General features: G+C 39.8%; 2 protein-coding genes across 6 annotated transcripts in view; one reads left to right on the top strand and one right to left on the bottom strand.

Annotated features, from left to right (window-relative positions):
- Positions 1–10152, top strand: part of slc1a6 (solute carrier family 1 member 6) — a 16035-nt gene extending 5883 nt beyond the window's left edge. For 4 of the 5 annotated variants that reach the window (XM_046049781.1, XM_046049780.1, XM_046049778.1 and 1 more), the window contains 10 exons: positions 3620–3886; positions 3993–4130; positions 4593–4800; positions 5318–5360; positions 5518–5646; positions 5838–6022; positions 6453–6686; positions 6931–7125; positions 8191–8325; positions 8591–10152. In XM_046049781.1, coding sequence (XP_045905737.1) covers positions 3664–3886; positions 3993–4130; positions 4593–4800; positions 5318–5360; positions 5518–5646; positions 5838–6022; positions 6453–6686; positions 6931–7125; positions 8191–8325; positions 8591–8789 — 1689 coding nt within the window. In that variant the 5' untranslated portion in view covers positions 3620–3663 and the 3' untranslated portion in view covers positions 8790–10152. Of the gene's footprint in view, positions 1–1950; positions 2314–3619; positions 3887–3992; positions 4131–4592; positions 4801–5317; positions 5361–5517; positions 5647–5837; positions 6023–6452; positions 6687–6930; positions 7126–8190; positions 8326–8590 lie in introns of those variants that run through there. The other variant, XM_046049779.1, reaches the window with a different exon arrangement.
- A 627-nt stretch (positions 10153–10779) lies between these two features.
- ccl44 (chemokine (C-C motif) ligand 44) lies at positions 10780–14083 on the bottom strand. The gene is made up of 5 exons (XM_046049784.1): positions 13989–14083; positions 12780–12909; positions 11918–12056; positions 11673–11751; positions 10780–11579 (listed from the first exon to the last, which is right to left on the bottom strand). Exons 1-4 carry the CDS (start codon positions 14050–14052, stop codon positions 11713–11715), a joined length of 372 nt encoding a protein of 123 aa, XP_045905740.1. The 5' UTR covers positions 14053–14083; the 3' UTR covers positions 10780–11579; positions 11673–11712.
- Positions 14084–17894: the final 3811 nt, after the last annotated feature.

Raw genomic sequence — 17894 nt, 5'->3', positions numbered from 1 at the left:
CTGTTGTGTCAGTTTTTGATGGTAAAGGCAAGTATGATATTTAAGAGAAAAGACGAAGTAAGGAGGTGATTGGGGTGGATAGAGGGCCAGAACCCGGACCTTGAAGCAGGAGAACAGGGTTTGTGTCCCGTGCGAAACAAAACATTAAATGTTTTTATTTAGGCGAGTGAGGTAAATTGACATTAACGTTAGTTAACTTAAGTCTTAATTGACATACATAGCTATTTTAACCTAAACCATGATCTTTTCCTAACCTTAACCAAGTAGTTTTGTTGCCTAAACCCAACCAAGTACTTTCTGTGCCTAAACCTAACGAAACTGCAATGTTTCACGACTTTAATTATGCGCGTTTCAACATGGCAATGTATCGAAACGTTACGTTTTATCTTGAAAGTGTAACCGGATATTGCATATTTATTGTTGCTAAGCGTTGCTAACTTGACTGTGGATCCCTAAACGTCAATAATTGATGCAAAAGGGCTACCCAAGTCTTTAAAAAGGACGACAAAGGGCCTTGACCATGCGTCAGACATTTGACGAGTAGGGAGTGAGACTGTGTTGGTGAGAATGCTTTGTGCAAAAAATAAATCAACTATTAAGTTAATTCTGAGAAACCTTAAGTACCATTACTGTGATTGGGCTGTTAATATATGATAGACTGTAATACAGAATTACAAATTCATAACAGCTTAAGGTGAGATGCCTGTGTGCTAGTATGTTTTAACATGTAGCCTAAGTCTGACTTTTCAATTGAGGGGTGAAATGTGCTCTGCCTTACAAGCTGCATGCCCTTCTACTTTAAAGATAGTGATTTCACTGAGCTCAATTTAAAAATATTTGTAAGTGTTTAGTGCTGCAGTGGTTTTGGATTTAATGGTAAGATATTGTTTTGTTATCTGTATTAAAAAATGCCCTTTGAGTTATTGATGCTTTCCATTATTATTATAGACCCTTATTTCCTTGCTGTTAGCTTAATGTTTATCACTGTTCTCATCCATTGGTGGATGTTTGAGTTGTCAGACTGAAGAGGTCTGCCGGCAGCCTGACCAGGACTAAGCAGTTTGAGCCAGAGTTGGTGGCTTTAGACCGGAAGTCATGTTACCACTTTGGTATGGCACTCAGAAACTCAGTGACAAACATTATAAATCAGATTAAAACAGAATAAAACAGACAGGTAAAACTGCAGTGGTTTATTCAGGCTGTGAATAAAATAAGAATATGACCTTTCATGGCAGTGTTTCTGTTCATTTCTATTCATTATAACTACTCAAGCACATATTTACTTCCATATTTAACACACATTAGAAGCGCAGCAAAACCAGTGAAGCAGAAATATTTCTCAGATGCAGAGAATGTGCAGGTGAAGGCTCTGGCTGTATGCTTAAGTTATAATCACTTAAATAATATATCTTTAACCTAGCCATCTGATATCTATAATCATGGCTGTGTAGGGTCTTTATGTTGAGCAGCTGATTCACACTTTAATTCCTTCACTAAGTCTTCATTGTTCCTTCATTGTGTTCTATAATGGGTTCTGTGATACTGATTTGCACTGAACACACACCAAGCATGGCATTACATTGTGTTGTCATAAGCGGTAGTCCATCCATTTCAATGCTAATATAGAGCTGTACAAACCGGTAATGGAGGAGTGTATGATTTAATCTGCCTTTTCATCCACTCTTGTCCATTCAGCGCCCAGAAATAGGATCATCAGCGCTCTCTTGAATCCTTCAGACTTTCTGTGAAACATGACTGTGTAGCATATTTTAATCAGATGTTTTCTCTTGTGCTTCAGTTACACACACACACACACACACACACACACACACACACACACACACGCTCATAGGCAATTAAGTATGAACAGTACTGCGTGAGAGCTGATAATTCCGAAACTTACACCAAGATAAATAGTGGCTTATCCAGGGTCATCCTACAACCGGCTAAACAATGGGTCTTTTACGCTGCATGTGGGATGTGTAGATAAAGGAGAACCGCAGAACAATGGACAAAAGAAAGTCAATGGACAAGAATGGCGCAAACAGAATAGATGAGGTCTTTGGAGATTATATGATAAGTGTGTACCGCTTAGGGAAGACTAAAAATATAAAGGAGCTCAGAGTGACTAAATTGCACAGCAGATGAAGAGGCCGGCTGTTTACTATATTGTTCTTAAGCGCAGGGCTTCACGTCTGTTTGTAGAGGGTGATTCATGATTCAACATGTACCCTAGATAGATAAGGAGAAGTTAGACCAGCAGCCACGTGCTATACACAGACTGCTTTGTGTTGTTCAGGAGGGGGAAACACGGTAAGACTACAGAAGCTCAATGTTTTTCGTTTTACAGTGTTCTTAAACTTTTACAGTGTTCTTACAGCTCTTATGTATTCAGTTATTAAAAAAGATCACTGTGAAGGTTTAAAATAACAGAGCTAAAATTTCCTTACTCGCCAGTTAGTACAGCTTTAGTCATGTATCTTTGCAACCAGAGTTAAACTTGTGTCTTGCTTATATTCAAGGTTACGTGGTGTAATTTACAGTTTTATATATTTTTTGTTTACGTGAGCCTTGCCAGTTAGAAAGGACCAACAAGAGAGCCAATCTCTCTATATATTCTGTTTTTTTAAGTGTTTATTTATAATCTTAACAACAGACTGTCAATCAGTATAGTATAATATGAGGTTATGAACAAGTGCTTTACTTTTTATAATTCAGTACATCTAATATCAAGTGCTTTAATTATATATTTTTATTACAGTAGAAGATTAGATTAGATTAAATTAGATTGTTTTAGTAGCTACAGGCCAGTGGAATTTGTTTTTCTGTACACTATGTTAAACTCTGCATCACATACATACAGTACACTAAATTTTTGACTTGCAGTTATGTTTGAGTAAGAGGCAAGTCTATAACCGACTGTTTACATATTGGTTCAGGTGATTTCAGCTGCAACTAATTGTTTTCATTATTGATTTTTTTGTTGTTTATTTGATCAATTAATTGATAAATCATTAATCCTATAAAATAGGGGAAATACCCAGTGCAATTTCCCAGAGCCAAAGGGGATGTCTTGAAATTGCTTGCTTGTCCGATGAACAGTCCCAAACCTCAAATATATTTAATATATACAATTATATGAGTCAGAAAAAAAAACAAATCCTCACATTTGATAAGCTAGAACCAGTGAATGTTGCCATTTTTGCTTAATAGTGACTTATCCAAATTGGTTTTGATATATGTTTTGTCCATCTACGTCATTTTACCACTAACATTTATATGAAAAGAGTGGCATTTACTTTGTGGGCACTAAGAAGAATAAATTAAACATCTGGCCAGCATGTGTCTGTCACCACATATAAAGTAATGTTTGTGTCACAGCTCGACTTGGTTTTGATTTACAGTCATAAACAATTTCTTAAAAACAGCAGTCCATTTGTCCATTTGATGTGACCTCCTGTTTCCACTCAGCAATTTTCCATCATGGTTGTGGGAGCTGATGTTTTCCGCCTGATGTTCAAAATCATCAAAATGTCACCCAGCCTATTAATCTTGCCAAAACCTCACATGGAAAAATGTGACCAATTATTTCTCCCTACGTCATCCTCTTCCTGCCTAGTTTCGCACGAGACCTGCCTCCTGGACCAGGTGCTGGAGCTGATTATGAACGAGAAGCCCCCCAACAGCGCTAGTCTTTTCCTAAACGAGGACGCGGACAAACCCACCCTGCCAGAGAGTGGAGACTTGAGGAGGCGACTACGCAGGGCCATGGAGAAGAGAGCTAGCAGCATGAAGGAGAGGATGAGCTCCATCAGCAGGGACAGCGTCAAAGGTTTCTTCAAGAGGAATCTGTTTGTTCTCTTCACTGTCGCCGCTGTGGCTCTGGGTGAGTGAAGGGGGAAACCCAGTGGAGGTTTAACGCTGCTTCCTCTGCCGTCAGTTGACTTTGTGTACATTTGTGCTTTTGTGTGTATGTGTCCAAATGTATTCAGGTGTAATCCTGGGCTTTGCCCTACGTCCCCACAACCTGTCCCTGAGGGAGATCAAGTACTTTGCCTTTCCTGGGGAGCTCCTAATGAGAATGCTACAGATGCTGGTGCTGCCTCTCATCGTCTCCAGTCTGGTCACAGGTTGGCTTATAACGAGCACAGAAGAACAAACACTCTAACTGTTGCCGGCATGTTTCAGTAGATTACTGGTCAGACCCTAAGATGGGAAAGTTGGAGGAATGTTACTACAACTAAACTACTCAACTTTAAATATCAACAGCTCCAGTCGCATCCAGAAATAATGGGCCTGTCCAAATGACCACTCTGTGATATTTTATATTAAAAGAACAAGAGGCTAAATGTGTATTTTGAGAAGTCCAGCCTTTTCTGGACAGAGCATTGCCCTGCTTCTAATTACAATAAAGTTTCAAATTGTTGTTTTTACACAGTGTAATTTGTGTATGATTATTGTTATTATAATGTAAAGGAAAAGGTTCAGCAGTATTTCCTGACCAATTACATTTGTGTCGGTAAAAAAGAATATTGGTAACAAAATCTAAACTTGAGGCAAAGTGATAAGATTAAGTTAATTTCCTGTCTCAGGTATTTCCTCCTTGGACAGCAAAGCGTCGGGTAAGATGGGTGTGCGCGCAGTGGTCTACTACATGGTGACCACCCTGATCGCTGTGTTCATTGGCATTGTTATCGTGATAATCATCCGGCCGGGGAAAGGCAGCAGGGACAGTCCTGTGGCCAACGGTGGAAACATAGAACCAATTCAAGCTGCCGATGCTTTCCTAGATCTCATCAGGTAACAGCTCAGAAACTCTGGCTTGTCTCACTTGTGACGTTACACACAGGTGCTTGCTACTGTATCAGCTGTTTTCCCTGACTGTGTCCACATACAGTCACATCACCCACATTTAAAGTCAAATTAGAAGATGGACACCACCCTCATATCTACTCTTAATATGACGCCACAGCCAGTGGCCAGTTAGCTTGGCTTAGCAGCAGCCGAGAAATAGTCTGTCACACAATGCCACAAACCACGTATAATCATTTTTACACTTCGATTTTGTACTGATTGAAAGACACAAGACATACCATGTTAAGTAGAGAGCTTTAGAGCTGCTGGTAGGCAGTTTCACCTCTGGGCACAGTCAGGCTAGTTGATCAGACTTATTCTGAAGGATTACTCTTTAAGATTATCACATGGTTATTGATAAACATGGTGTAGTACTGCAAAATGTTCAACCTGCTGTGATTCATGTGGTGTTGTTTTATAGACACTTTGGCACAAATATAATAATTTCTGCTATTTATCCCAGGAACATGTTTCCACCCAATCTGGTAGAGGCCTGTTTCAAGCAGGTGAGGCTGTCTTCTCATATCAGACATATAATGATACAAAAAACATTATTTCACTGTGAAATCACATTTATTGCCTTGTAATTCACCTTCAGAAACTTAAACACTTAAACATAATTAATGCATAATTTTGGATTAATTAGAATGCTCTCTCTTGCAGTATAAAACTGTGTACAAGAAGATTGTGCACACAAGGAACGTGACAGTGACCCTGAACCTCACTGACTCTCTCAACATGACAGAGTCTAACCTTAGTGTGAACCTCAGCAGGGTGCTGCACACCATACAGGTGGGTGGCAGTGGCACCTCCAGGGAAAATAAACACATGGCAATTTCAGACTTGATTCATATGAATTTATACAGATCTAAGTGGGATGAAAAATAATCACAATCCAGTGAGTGTTTGTCTCTTTTTACAAGAACCTCAGCAGGAATTGAAACATTAATATAATGTTTCCTTAAACTTATTGTCTACGACAGGAGACAGTGGAGGAGACTGTCCCTGTGTCCAGCTCCTCTGCTGGAGTGAACGCTCTGGGTTTGGTGGTCTTCTCCATGTGCTTTGGTCTGGTCATTGGCAACATGAAGCAGCGGGGCGAGGCCCTCAGGGACTTCTTTGACTGCCTGAACGAAGCCATCATGAGGCTGGTGTCTGTCATCATCTGGTCAGTAAAGACACACCTAACTAACCCCATAAGCTCTTGATTTATATTTTCTATACGTTTTCAATTTGGTATTGAAGTTTCATATGCAGTTTAAATTCCTTGTTTGTTAAGACAGATTGTGATTCTATGATCTTGAATGTGCAATCATAATAAAGCTTGACTTGACATGACCTGATTGCCTTCCTAAAACCCAGTGAGCTGCTGGTGGGTCAGTCATTACAATCGTAGGCTGTGCAACCAAACATTTTCAAACTCACAGAACTTTTAAACTCTAGTGGAGATTCCAAAGTTTCCAAAGATATCGAATATTGAATTGTAAGAACTGTATGTTTATAGCTAAAGATGATTTATAACAATTGCAGTTTCTAAATGTTAAACCATAAAGTTATAAACTGTAGATTCACAGAAATTCACAAAGGTATGCTCTCAGGTATGCTCCAGTGGGTATCCTGTTCCTGATTGCGGGGAAGATTGTGGAGATGAAGAATCTGGCGGAGGTGGGCGGCCAGCTGGGGATGTACACCGTGTCAGTCATTGTGGGTCTCCTCATCCACGGCCTCTTTGTCCTGCCACTGCTCTACTTCCTGGTGACCAGGAAGAATCCCTACAGCTTCATTGGTGGCCTGCTGCAGGCGCTCATCACAGCTCTGGGAACCTCATCTAGGTAAATATCATAATCCGTCCTGCTCAGATACTGGTGTCAGACACTGGGAGATGTTTGTACCTTACTGTCGGTGCCCAATCCAGTGCGTTGTATGAATATATTGTGTTTTTGTGTCATTGATTTCAGCACTACATCTCATGAGAAAAGAAAAGAAGCCAATATAACTAGACCATATCATATTAATAGTTTCTGATGACTAGTTTCAAATCATCACGCTACATCTCTCCGTCCCTGCATACTGCAGCTCTGCTACTCTGCCCATCACCTTCCGCTGTCTGGAGGAGAACAACCGTGTGGATAAACGAGTGACACGTTTTGTCCTCCCTGTGGGTGCCACCATCAACATGGATGGCACTGCCCTGTACGAGGCTGTGGCAGCCATCTTTATTGCTCAAGTGAATGACATGGAATTAAACTTTGGCCAGATTCTCACCATCAGGTAAACCTACTTTGCACCATACACACAAATACTGTAGATGCTGGAGGCACGGGGCCTAGCAAGTCAATCCTTTTTGTTTAGGATGAGTTAAGTACAAAAACTAGTGTTCGGTGGTGACAAAATCACATGAGACAATCAGGAAATATTTTATTGTTTTTCATTGAGTACATTTATGTAATTTTACATAATAAAATACATAATCATTTTACTGTGTTGCTGCCAGGCAGTTCAGGGTCGGGAACTCAACAGCCACTGAAGTGTCCCGAGGTTACTGCTAAAAGCTAGATGTGATGGTGCCTTCGCTGCCCAAGTTATGTCACTTGAGTCAGTGTCGGTTGGGGCTAAAGGGCTAAAAGTTTGAAAAAATAGTGGTGTAGAGGAAGAGGTGAAGTTACCAGATCTCCGTAGCCTGCTCGTCCTTTCTGCTTGAGGCTAGCAGCTCAGCCAACAGGCTAATTGCCTAACACGCACCGAGTCTACTGTCTCTGGTACATGGGCGAATCTGGTCTCAGCAGTGAGTGCATACAGCTACAGGAAACCGAGAAGGGAAAACATGTATCATTTCATTCATCTTTTTGCTGTGTTTTGTTATTCTAAAACATGTTGTAAGTCATTGTTTTGAAAGTGGATAAAGAAGTGAGACAACATTTGTCTAATGGTAAGACAAACCCTGGCTGGAGAACCCAAAACAATTAACTGATGGAAAAACTCTGTACGGACTCCTTCTGGCAGTCTACTTACTGAAGAGAATCAACATGTGATCACAGTTTATTTACACCATCATTCACCTGGTCCACCTTTTTCATTAACAGACCAAGTGTACATAATGTTACATATAGTCATCATATTATACTAGAATTGCCTTTATGATGTAATCCTCTTTGATGACATTTTCTACAGTTTATAGAAAATATAGCTGTGGCTAGATTATTTACATTATTCTATAATTCCTCGTGTGCTTTTATCACTCTACTCCTCCCACCAGGAGTGCACATGTGCTGTTTGTTTGTTTCCCTTTATTAAATGTCTTCACTCTCCTCTCCATCCCTCCCACCGCCCACTCAGTATCACAGCAACTGCTGCCAGCATCGGAGCAGCAGGCATCCCTCAGGCTGGCCTGGTTACCATGGTGATTGTATTGACATCGGTGGGACTGCCCACAGAGGACATAACACTGATCATCGCCGTGGATTGGTTCTTGTGAGTTTCCACTAAATGTCAGCTTGATGGGGATTGGTCTGTTCTGTGGGTCTGCCAACCTAAATGTCATTGTAAAGCTTTCAGAGAGCCAAGAGGTCCCACCACTACAAAGGTTATTGATGCATAATGCAGAGTGACAGATTAGAGAGCCTGTGTTTAGGGAGCTGTGAATGTTTTTATAGCAGATAAACAATACTGTTTTCCTTGTCTTTTTCTTTATTGTACATCTCTTTTTCCTGTCTCTTATCTGATTCTGTCTCCCCAGGGACCGTTTGCGCACCACCACCAACGTGCTGGGTGACTCACTTGGGGCTGGCATTGTGGAGCACCTGTCCCGTGGAGAGCTGCAGAGTCAGGATGCTGAGGTGCGCAACTCTGTAATCGAGGAGAATGAGAAGCCCTACCAGCTTATCTGCCAGGAAAACGATACCCTCAATCACCACAGCAGTGAGACCACAATGTGAAGACAAGAGTTACACCCTTAAGGGCTTCATGTACCAAAATAATTTTAGCTAGATGGTTGGCTTGCAATTGTGCAGGGACAGTCTTAGAAAATAATAGTTTTTGGTCAACACAGCCAGTACTTGGGGCAAGTCCAGCCCGAGGCTGGTACACATGCTGTTTAGGAACAGTTCGTACATCCGATGCCTAAAATCTGATTCAGTGTTTTTGCCTTGGGGGCGTTTTGCTGTTTGATGACTGTTTTTTATCATGTTTTAATAGATTTGTATAATTTACGATCCTTTCAGTTAGAGCATCCTAAACTCCTTACCAGCATTATTGTAGATAAACATCACCATTAATCAAAATTATGCGAACCAACTAATTTTCCAATCTAGTGAAAATGTAAATCTGCATAATTTGGCTATTGCTGTTGCATGACTTAACACTTACTACATATTGTTTCTTTGGCAAACACTTTTTTTTGTCTTTCGCATTATGACTACCTCTACTAGGACTTAGATATGGAGCTTCTACAGCACTATACACAAAAATACTCAATGGAGCATATCAGCAGGATGTAAATACATCATGGTGGAGGTGTGACGGAGAATCTTGTGACAGAGAATCTCTACTTATTTTGAAGTTGATATATTAAGTGACTTGGTAGAATGTTTTTCACTTAGTGGTATCTTATGTATGTATTTCCTGTATTTATTTGGTGCTATTGCTTTTAAACCATAAGTACAGGACTATACTGCTACACAGACATTTTACAGGAATCTTTGGAGTTATAGCTGTTCAGAAACTTTTTTTTTTTTTTTTTACTTCAAGCACTTATCCAGATGTCATAGAAGAGGAAGATATCAAAGAACAGAATGATCAATTTTTGTTTATTTTTTTCTTAGGTAAAAGTTTTAATTTTTCCATGTTAGATATTTTTTGATTACTGATGGGAGTATAAACAACTGTAGTTTCAAGTTCCAAGACCATTAGGTGACATTTTGTTGTTGGTAACAACAATGTGCTTAACATCAGTATTGTCTGTGTTTTCTGCTTTATAAATCACATATTTAAATGTGTTTAGATTTTGACTGGAATATATTGCAAGCAAATGATTTATTTATTTTTTATTGTTTTGTGAAAAGGTACTGTGAAGAAAGCCTTGAGGAATTGAATGTGCAGTTGTTTTATGCTTTTTGGTGTTAATTGTTTTAGGCTAAAGTGTAGTGTATAATTATGAACGTTATATACCATTTAATCGAAAGCTCTTCTGACTTCATGCCACTTCACGCTCATTAAAAGGTTTGTTATTTCAGTGAATGGCTCAACATTTTGATGGACAGCTTATGAAAAGTGTGACAAATAAACGGCTCAGGAATTGAACTGTGATTCTCATTATTGTGTTTGTGGCTACCCCTGGTGGAGGATATTCTCCTGTCCAGAAGCTGTTCTCCTTTGAGGCACATGGGTCAAATTTAATATTAGAAAAAAAGTTTCTGTAATAATAATTGGATGGGTTCTGTGTAAAAACAATGTGATTTAAATTTAAGTAGTTGATCACTAATAAGGCAAAACTGTTCCATTGTTGTCTTAGTTTAGCATGTTAGCACGCTAACCCCAATTAACCTTATGAACAAATTACAGCTGAGCCTGATGGGAATGTCATTAGTTATACAGGTATTTGGGCATCAACCCAACTATTGGGCTAAAATGTACCTAATCACCAAATATTTAAAATTCATCCTGAGGGGAACATGAATGTATGTTCCTAGTTTCATGGCAATACATCCAATAGTTGCTGAGATAATTCAGTCTGGACCAAAGTGATGGACTGACCAACACCGAGCAGCTGGCATGGCTAAATAAAATGTAGGCCTACTGTGTGGTGAATAAGACATGCAGACACACGCAAGGTTCCCAGAAAAAGAGGCAGTGAGGCAGTTCCAGGTATTATTTCAGATTCATTTATAAAATAGTTCATATTGTGTTTTAACATACAGTGCACTCTTCTACAATACAATACTTGTGTGTTTCACACACAATTGAGCCCTCTAAGTTTTAACAGCCTTGCCATGTGGTGAATTGAATCATGAATACTTTGGCATAGTTTAGTGACAGACTATTGGTGGAAAAGACAAATGTAAACTGCAAATGCGTAGATATTTAAATCTGTGGTAGATGCCTGAGGGCCTCATTTTAAAAGATAGACTTGAGTTTCATACTGAGTTTACAAACAGTCATTATACAGAGTGGACAAAATGTCAAGAACATTGGCTCTTTATGTGACACAGAAAGTCATATCCAGGTGAAATCTTTCTCTTAGTTCACCTTTCTAACAGTCAAACATATCAGGTCAAAGCCTGCACTGTGTGCAGTGTCATTACACATCACTGAAGGTATACAAGTCACACATAAGCATTGAGTATCTTGCTGATATACAATATTAATATCACTGCTCGTTTATCGTTGTTTAATTATACTTTTTTCACGAGTATGTTGTGAAAATGAATGTTGTAGAGGGAGACACTTCCAGGCAGACTCCGGCAAATAACAGTATGAGCCATTAAAAAAAAATCAATTCAACATATCTTACAACTAAATACTCCTCTGTTGAGACTGTTCCAGCCATTTGTTTGGGAATATTTCAAGCACAGTTCATGTTTAAATATCTAAAGCCATTTAAATATGTATTGCTGCCCAGGTCTGGTCCCAGGGAGACAGATAGCTTAGATAGAGAGAGACACGAGACAACTGGAGAGTCAGCCAGCTTCGCTGTGTAAAGATGACGAGCTGCTGAAAGTTTACTTGGCCTGTAGAAAAGTGGAAAGACATTTAGTAGATTTCATATATTATATACCATGTACTGAACTTTCAACATAGTCAAGAGGTCAAAAAAATCTTACTTATGACTACGAGTTTTCCTCCATATTTGACGGCCCTCCATCACTCCACACTGAGAACCGCCCAGTTATCTTTCTTGTCCTGATGATCACAAGAGGAGGAAATCTTAAAAAAAACTCCCTCAATATGTCAAATCAACAGTCACATTGTCTACTCTTGGCTGGATAATATTTATTTTATTACATTTGACATATAGTCTATTGCAGGAGATTGTGACCATGTAGCCGCAAAGTAGCTTGTATCTGACCTCTGACATGACGGGCAGGTTGTCATGAGGAGGGAACCACATGGCCTTGTTTTTCTGTCTCTGCACAAGCTTTCTCAGCAACCTCTTCACCTTCCGGTCTCTGGGGTCTGCACATTTCACAGCCTTCTTCGTGTAAAGACTACAAAAAGAACACAATACAATACAATACAATGCAGTACAAGGTTCTGCTGGACACAGAAAGAACCCCCATATTTTAATCTGCCTGAAACACAGTATTGGCAAAAACAATGATTCAGCAGTTACTTGGTGGACTACAAAGATGTCTCCCAGGTGAAGCCAAAGGAATCACAAATCAAAAAGGAATCAAAAAGAGGTGCTATAAGGTGCTATAATCGAGTAAAAAAGTTTTTTTCTCCTGTAGAAAGAAGTCAAACTGTGATCAAAAGTGAGGAAAGTTGAAGACAAGAGGTTGTGAACTGAAATAGAGAGGACAAAATAAACTATTGTATCACAACTGTATAAGAATTCAATGTTTTTGTTAACTGGACCACATGAAAAAGCAAGTTCCTCATTCTCCAGCTACATCAGATTTCACTGACCTGCTATAAGTATCACAAAGCAGAATGGTTTACTTAACTAAACCCTGCTGTTCTGACAGACTTGCTGCAGCAGGACTCAGCTGGCTTGGAAGGTATTTTCAGATGACTTGTTATTCCCACATATTTCTTTCTTACTTCCCTGGCAATTACAGCTCAGAGCTCTGCCGTAACAACATGACCTGGAAAGATGACAATGCCTCTCAGCCCAGCTCTGCCCTTCTCTAACGAGAGGCATATTTTCCATGCCTGCAGATGCTGCTGTGTGCTCTTTAGATCCATGAGTGGATAGTTGAAATACTTGCATGATGGCTTGTATACTGCAGTCGGGCCCCTCTGTCTGCACCTCAAACCGCAACACATCTTTGGTACGCACCTTGCCCTGGGAGTACAACATGCAGCATTGGACATCCCTTTGCATCTGCACGCCTTTGCCTGGGCACGAAAAGAGACAGACACAAAGAAAAAAGAGAAAGAAAACATTAGGGATGTGTCAAACAAAAGCAAATTGAAATAATGATACTGAAGTTCATTGGTTTTAAGGTCCATTAATTATATTGGCTTATCCCTTCCTATTTAACACCTTTTAGCTTTATTTTATTATGTCAGAGTTTATCTCAAGTGAGAACAGGACACTGAAGCAACATAATGGCAGCCACAAAAGTTTCAAACAGTGTGCACTATTGCACATCATTACCAATAACATCAATATTCATTACAGAAACATTTTACATTAATACTTATCACACAGAATCATGAAACACTGTGAAGTCAATATTCTGATAAATCAAAGACTGAAACTTGGCAGCTTTTGCAGACAGAAAAACGTTATCTGTTCTGCAGAATGTGAACATGCCCTCAAGTTACATATACAGACACACTCACACATGGACACACATATGTGCTCAAGAATGTCAGAGGAATTACACTGTCCTGCAAAACATACTAGCATGGCAGTGAAATAAGAAACAGAGAAAGTGAGAAAAGGAGAGGAGGAATGTGTGTTTGTGTGGAGGGTGTGCCGTGATGCCTTATCATCCAAAGCAAACGTGTAAACAAATTAAAGTGTGATGGAAGCAGCAGGCTCAATAAGAGCTGTAAAATAGGACAGTGCTGCTTTGTGATGCCACAGATGATTTTGAATCCATCCTCAGGCACATCACTGCACTTCCAGTGCTTTCACAAAATGTTTAAAAAATAGACGAGACGACACCATCACACAGACTGAGCACTGACACAGTTGCTTTCTTTCTGTGTGAGTGATGCATGATTTGAGATGCTCGTCCTCCTGCGTTCTGCCCCTCTGTTTACATCCGTGCCTCCCTCCCTGCTGCTGCTGCTGCTGCTATCCCTCTTTCCCTCTTCTCTCCTTTTCAGTCTTCGCCATCGCTCTCTTTGCTTCATTGTCCACCTGCAGGGTGCAGGCAAGCCATGCAACACACACACACACACACACACACACACACACACACACACACACATAAACACACATAGTAAGTGTGGTTGTGTCCTACCTTCCACAGATGCCAGGAGAATAACAGTCAGAGAGATAACAGTCAACATCTGCAGCATGAACATGATGAGACTGGCAGAGAGGAGGACAGAAGAGGAAGATAATCTACTATGTCACCTCTCCCTCTATGGCTGCCTCTCTTATATGACTCCCTCCCTCTCTTTATACCTCCCTGCCCATCTCTCACTCACTCACTTCCACCACCTCTTTTTCAGTCTTTACCGTCTTTCCCTCCCACCCTCTGTTTATCCATTTTCAGTCATTCTCACACTCAGCTAACCCCCCTCCCGTTTGCTTTTTCTTTCACACTCATCTCACCTCTCACTCATTTCTCCTTTCCTGCCTCTTCACTCAGGATGCCAAGCTTCATTTGTCTCATTTGAGGCTTTAAATTCCTCCTTCATCATGTCTCCTCTCTTTTCTTTGCATTTTCCCCTCCAGGACTGAAACAGATTTAATGGGTGTAATCAACAAAGAAGAACCCTGTAGCTTTCACATTACATGATCAGCCCCGGTTTGGAATTTATAGCACAAAAATAATTCATTCCCACATAATATCCAATTAACCTTGGTTTGCAGCAGTGTATGGTAGTTGTGGAAACTCTTAGACCAAACAGTGTCTGGCTTGTGTATCTGGATGAATCTTCAAATCAGAGTTGTGTTCTCAGTGGGATTCCAGACAACATGCAAAACACACCTATAAACTGTGATAAACTGAATGTGTTGCCTTAACTTAACTCTGTATGAAAACATGCTTAAACTAATCATGGTTTAGGTGCCTGTTGTAGATATGTGACATTAAATGTATACTATATGTTATTCTTGTACCATATAAAACTTAACTCTACTTGTAATTGTGCTGTTGTTATTGTTCATGACTCTGGAACAGCCTCCTGCAAAGTCTCTGAAAAAAACACATCAGTAAATCTTTATATACCTTGTATTTTGTGGGTCGTACTTAACTGGGCTTATTTTTTTCTCTGTCCCTTTTATCCTTTGCTATACCGTGTGAAAAACGTTTGTTTGTTTGTTATGGTAAAGTTGCTTCTTTATCTGCTCATTTTCAAAGTGGTGTTCCACAAGGTTTGGTCGGCAGCCTCTTGCTGTTTTTAGTTTTTATGTTGCCACTATTGCAGGATATCGTCAAACAATGTTTTCTTTGTATGTTTGATTTTAAACTCACAATGTAGCTTGTAGTAACAAATGTCACACTTTTTTCAAACGAATAAAGACAAATCTTGCATTCTGTTGTATAGCTCTTCTAATGGTGTCTCTAATTTACAGAATAAACTTGGAAGTCTGGTAGCCAATATATAACCGATCCCCAGGCATTTCTTTTCTTTTCTTTTGCTTTTATTCCATTGTTATGGCTTGGCTCATGCCAATGCAGCAATGTCACCAAGTAATTGTAATATATTTGGCCAATAAAGTGATTCAGATTTGAAAAATATGTCTTTACAGTCTCTCCCTGTCTGCCCATAAATCATAATAATTGTTACTTAGTTTCCATAACTGAACACCACAAGAATAAGCTGGAGGCTCCATCTAAGAGTCAAGCATCTACATCCATTACGGAGAGGCTTCAACATGAAACAGCATCAGGACCTGATTATACACAGAGAAACCAGAGAAAGTGATGTAGCCCTGCATCTGTTTAACAAAGATATTCCTTTGAAAATCAACCTTGTGGTAGAGAAAATGACAAATAAAGATGCCTAAGTCAGACAATGCCACCAACACAATCTATTCTCACTCCCAAGTCAGATAAGGACGCTTGGTCAAGACCTCTTGGCGTCACCTTTTAATGCAAAAGAGTTGTCTGAGGATTTAAGAACAAACATTTTTGACAATTTCAAGGCCACAAGTCCATCTCCAGAGATCTGCCAGATAATGTTCCTGTGTCCACTGTGCACAACATTGTGAAGAAGTTTACAGCCCAAGGCACTGTAGCTACTCTCCATGGACGTGGACGAAAGAGAAAAATTGATGAAAGATTGCAACAAAGGATTGTTTGAATATTGGACAAAGAACCTCGATCAACTTCCAAACAAATTCAGGCTGACCTGCAGACAAAGGGTACAACAGAATCAGCTTGCATGATTCATCGTCATCAGAATGAAAAGGGAGGACCCAGGAAAAAAAAAAACAGCGGTTGGGAGAAGAAACCCATCAAATCTCAAAGTCCTGGAGAAAAAGATGCGCAAAAGATGAGTGGTCCAATATTCCAGTGCAAAGGTGTAGTATTCATTCTATGGTTATAATTAGCCATGACTATATACTATTATAGTATTACTGTGGCCAGGAAACATTTCAGTGTCTTTGATTGTGTTGACTTTTGCTTAGAGTACTGCTTAATCCCGTGTCTTGTCACCCAAATCCCCCAAATTTATGGCTGGTATAAACTACCCATTCAGATAATGTACTTTTTGTACTTGATGAGATTTTGAGATATTCACAAATGGAACATCGTTTGTGGTGTCCAAAACATTAAAAGTAGCATTAATAAAACTCAGCGCCAAAGCCAAAAACAATGGGTACTGATTGCCATCAGCAGTCACTATGAAATGGGTACGAGGGGAAAATATGTTTTGAGGTGATTTGGTTGAACTGAGGGTCTTTTTGAAAATATTAGAAGAACACTGGAGGGACAGGAAATTAGGAGGAACATAGATGGAGAATGACATACAACAAGGGTACCGGGCCTGACACGAACCGGGAACATTGCGGTTCGTGGTCGGCACCTTAACCCACAGGCCACCAGGTCACCCCAGAAAAATCAAAATCTCTTGTTTGGTATGTACCTGGGGTGATTTTGTTATAGCTTTAGGGACACATTAGCAGTTTGTTCAAAAGCATTTTATTTCCTCTTTGGTTATAAAGTTCCTGTATGTCTTCCCAGAATGACAACTATTTGGTAAATATAAGACTGCATCGTTGAAGTCATTAAAAATGTAACATGTCTTGCAGCTGCATTTGATTCTGATCTACTGATGCTGGGGTTGGATGGTGTAGAAATCAACCATGTATCTTCCCTCAAGTTATTCCTGTTGGATTGACACCAAAGTTTGACATTTATAGTTCATGGTTTAGATAGCTGAAAAGGCTTCTGTTATCATTTTCCATTGTAGATTTGCTTCAGACACGGAGCCATGTTATTTATGTTGGCCAGTTATCTGTGAGGAGAACCAAGACAGATCACCAAACAAAAATGACACAGGAATGCAATACATCGCTAATAGCTGACCACTGGGCCAGTTCCATTAAATAATCTTGTAGAACTTATGAGGGGAAAACTGCTATAAAAGTGTTCCCAGGGTTAAAAATGCATAAATGAAGCTTACAAATTAAGACAATACATCACACTCCATTAGCCTAAATGCTTTGGACATACCGTACTCTGGAAAAAAGACAAGTAGACAAATGTTAAGTACATTGGCAGGGCAATAATGGAACCATGAATTCTGGAACATGTAATGAACACATTTTGTAAGGGTAGATAAATATGGGCCTGCCTGAGTTCCTGTGGTTAGACAGCTCTTAACATTGAAGAAATTATCCTTTGGCTCATGAAACACTTGTTAGAAGAACTAAGAAATATTCAGACAATAAGGCAACAATATGTCGCTTATAGGTATACATATCTGAACCCTGCATGGATGTGAAAATATGCAGTCTGTGCACTGAGGGGTGAGGTCAGGTTAAAAATGTGTATATGTGTGTGTGTGTGTGTGTGTGTGTGTGTGTGTGTGTGTGTGTGTGTGTGTGTGTGTGTGTGTGTGTGTGTGTGTGTGTGTGTTGGCGGTGGGTTTAACTGTTCAAGAAATTGACCCAAGAAATCAGGTTGGAATGTCAGCTGCAAAAACATACCTTCCACATGACTACAGGTCTGCTTGTGAGCCAGATACAT

Source organism: Micropterus dolomieu, linkage group LG05 (genome assembly GCF_021292245.1).
Source record: "Micropterus dolomieu isolate WLL.071019.BEF.003 ecotype Adirondacks linkage group LG05, ASM2129224v1, whole genome shotgun sequence".
Taxonomy (NCBI): domain Eukaryota; kingdom Metazoa; phylum Chordata; class Actinopteri; order Centrarchiformes; family Centrarchidae; genus Micropterus; species Micropterus dolomieu.
The sequence above is the reverse complement of the archived record's forward strand: the minus strand, read 5'-3'. Positions and strand labels throughout refer to the sequence as shown.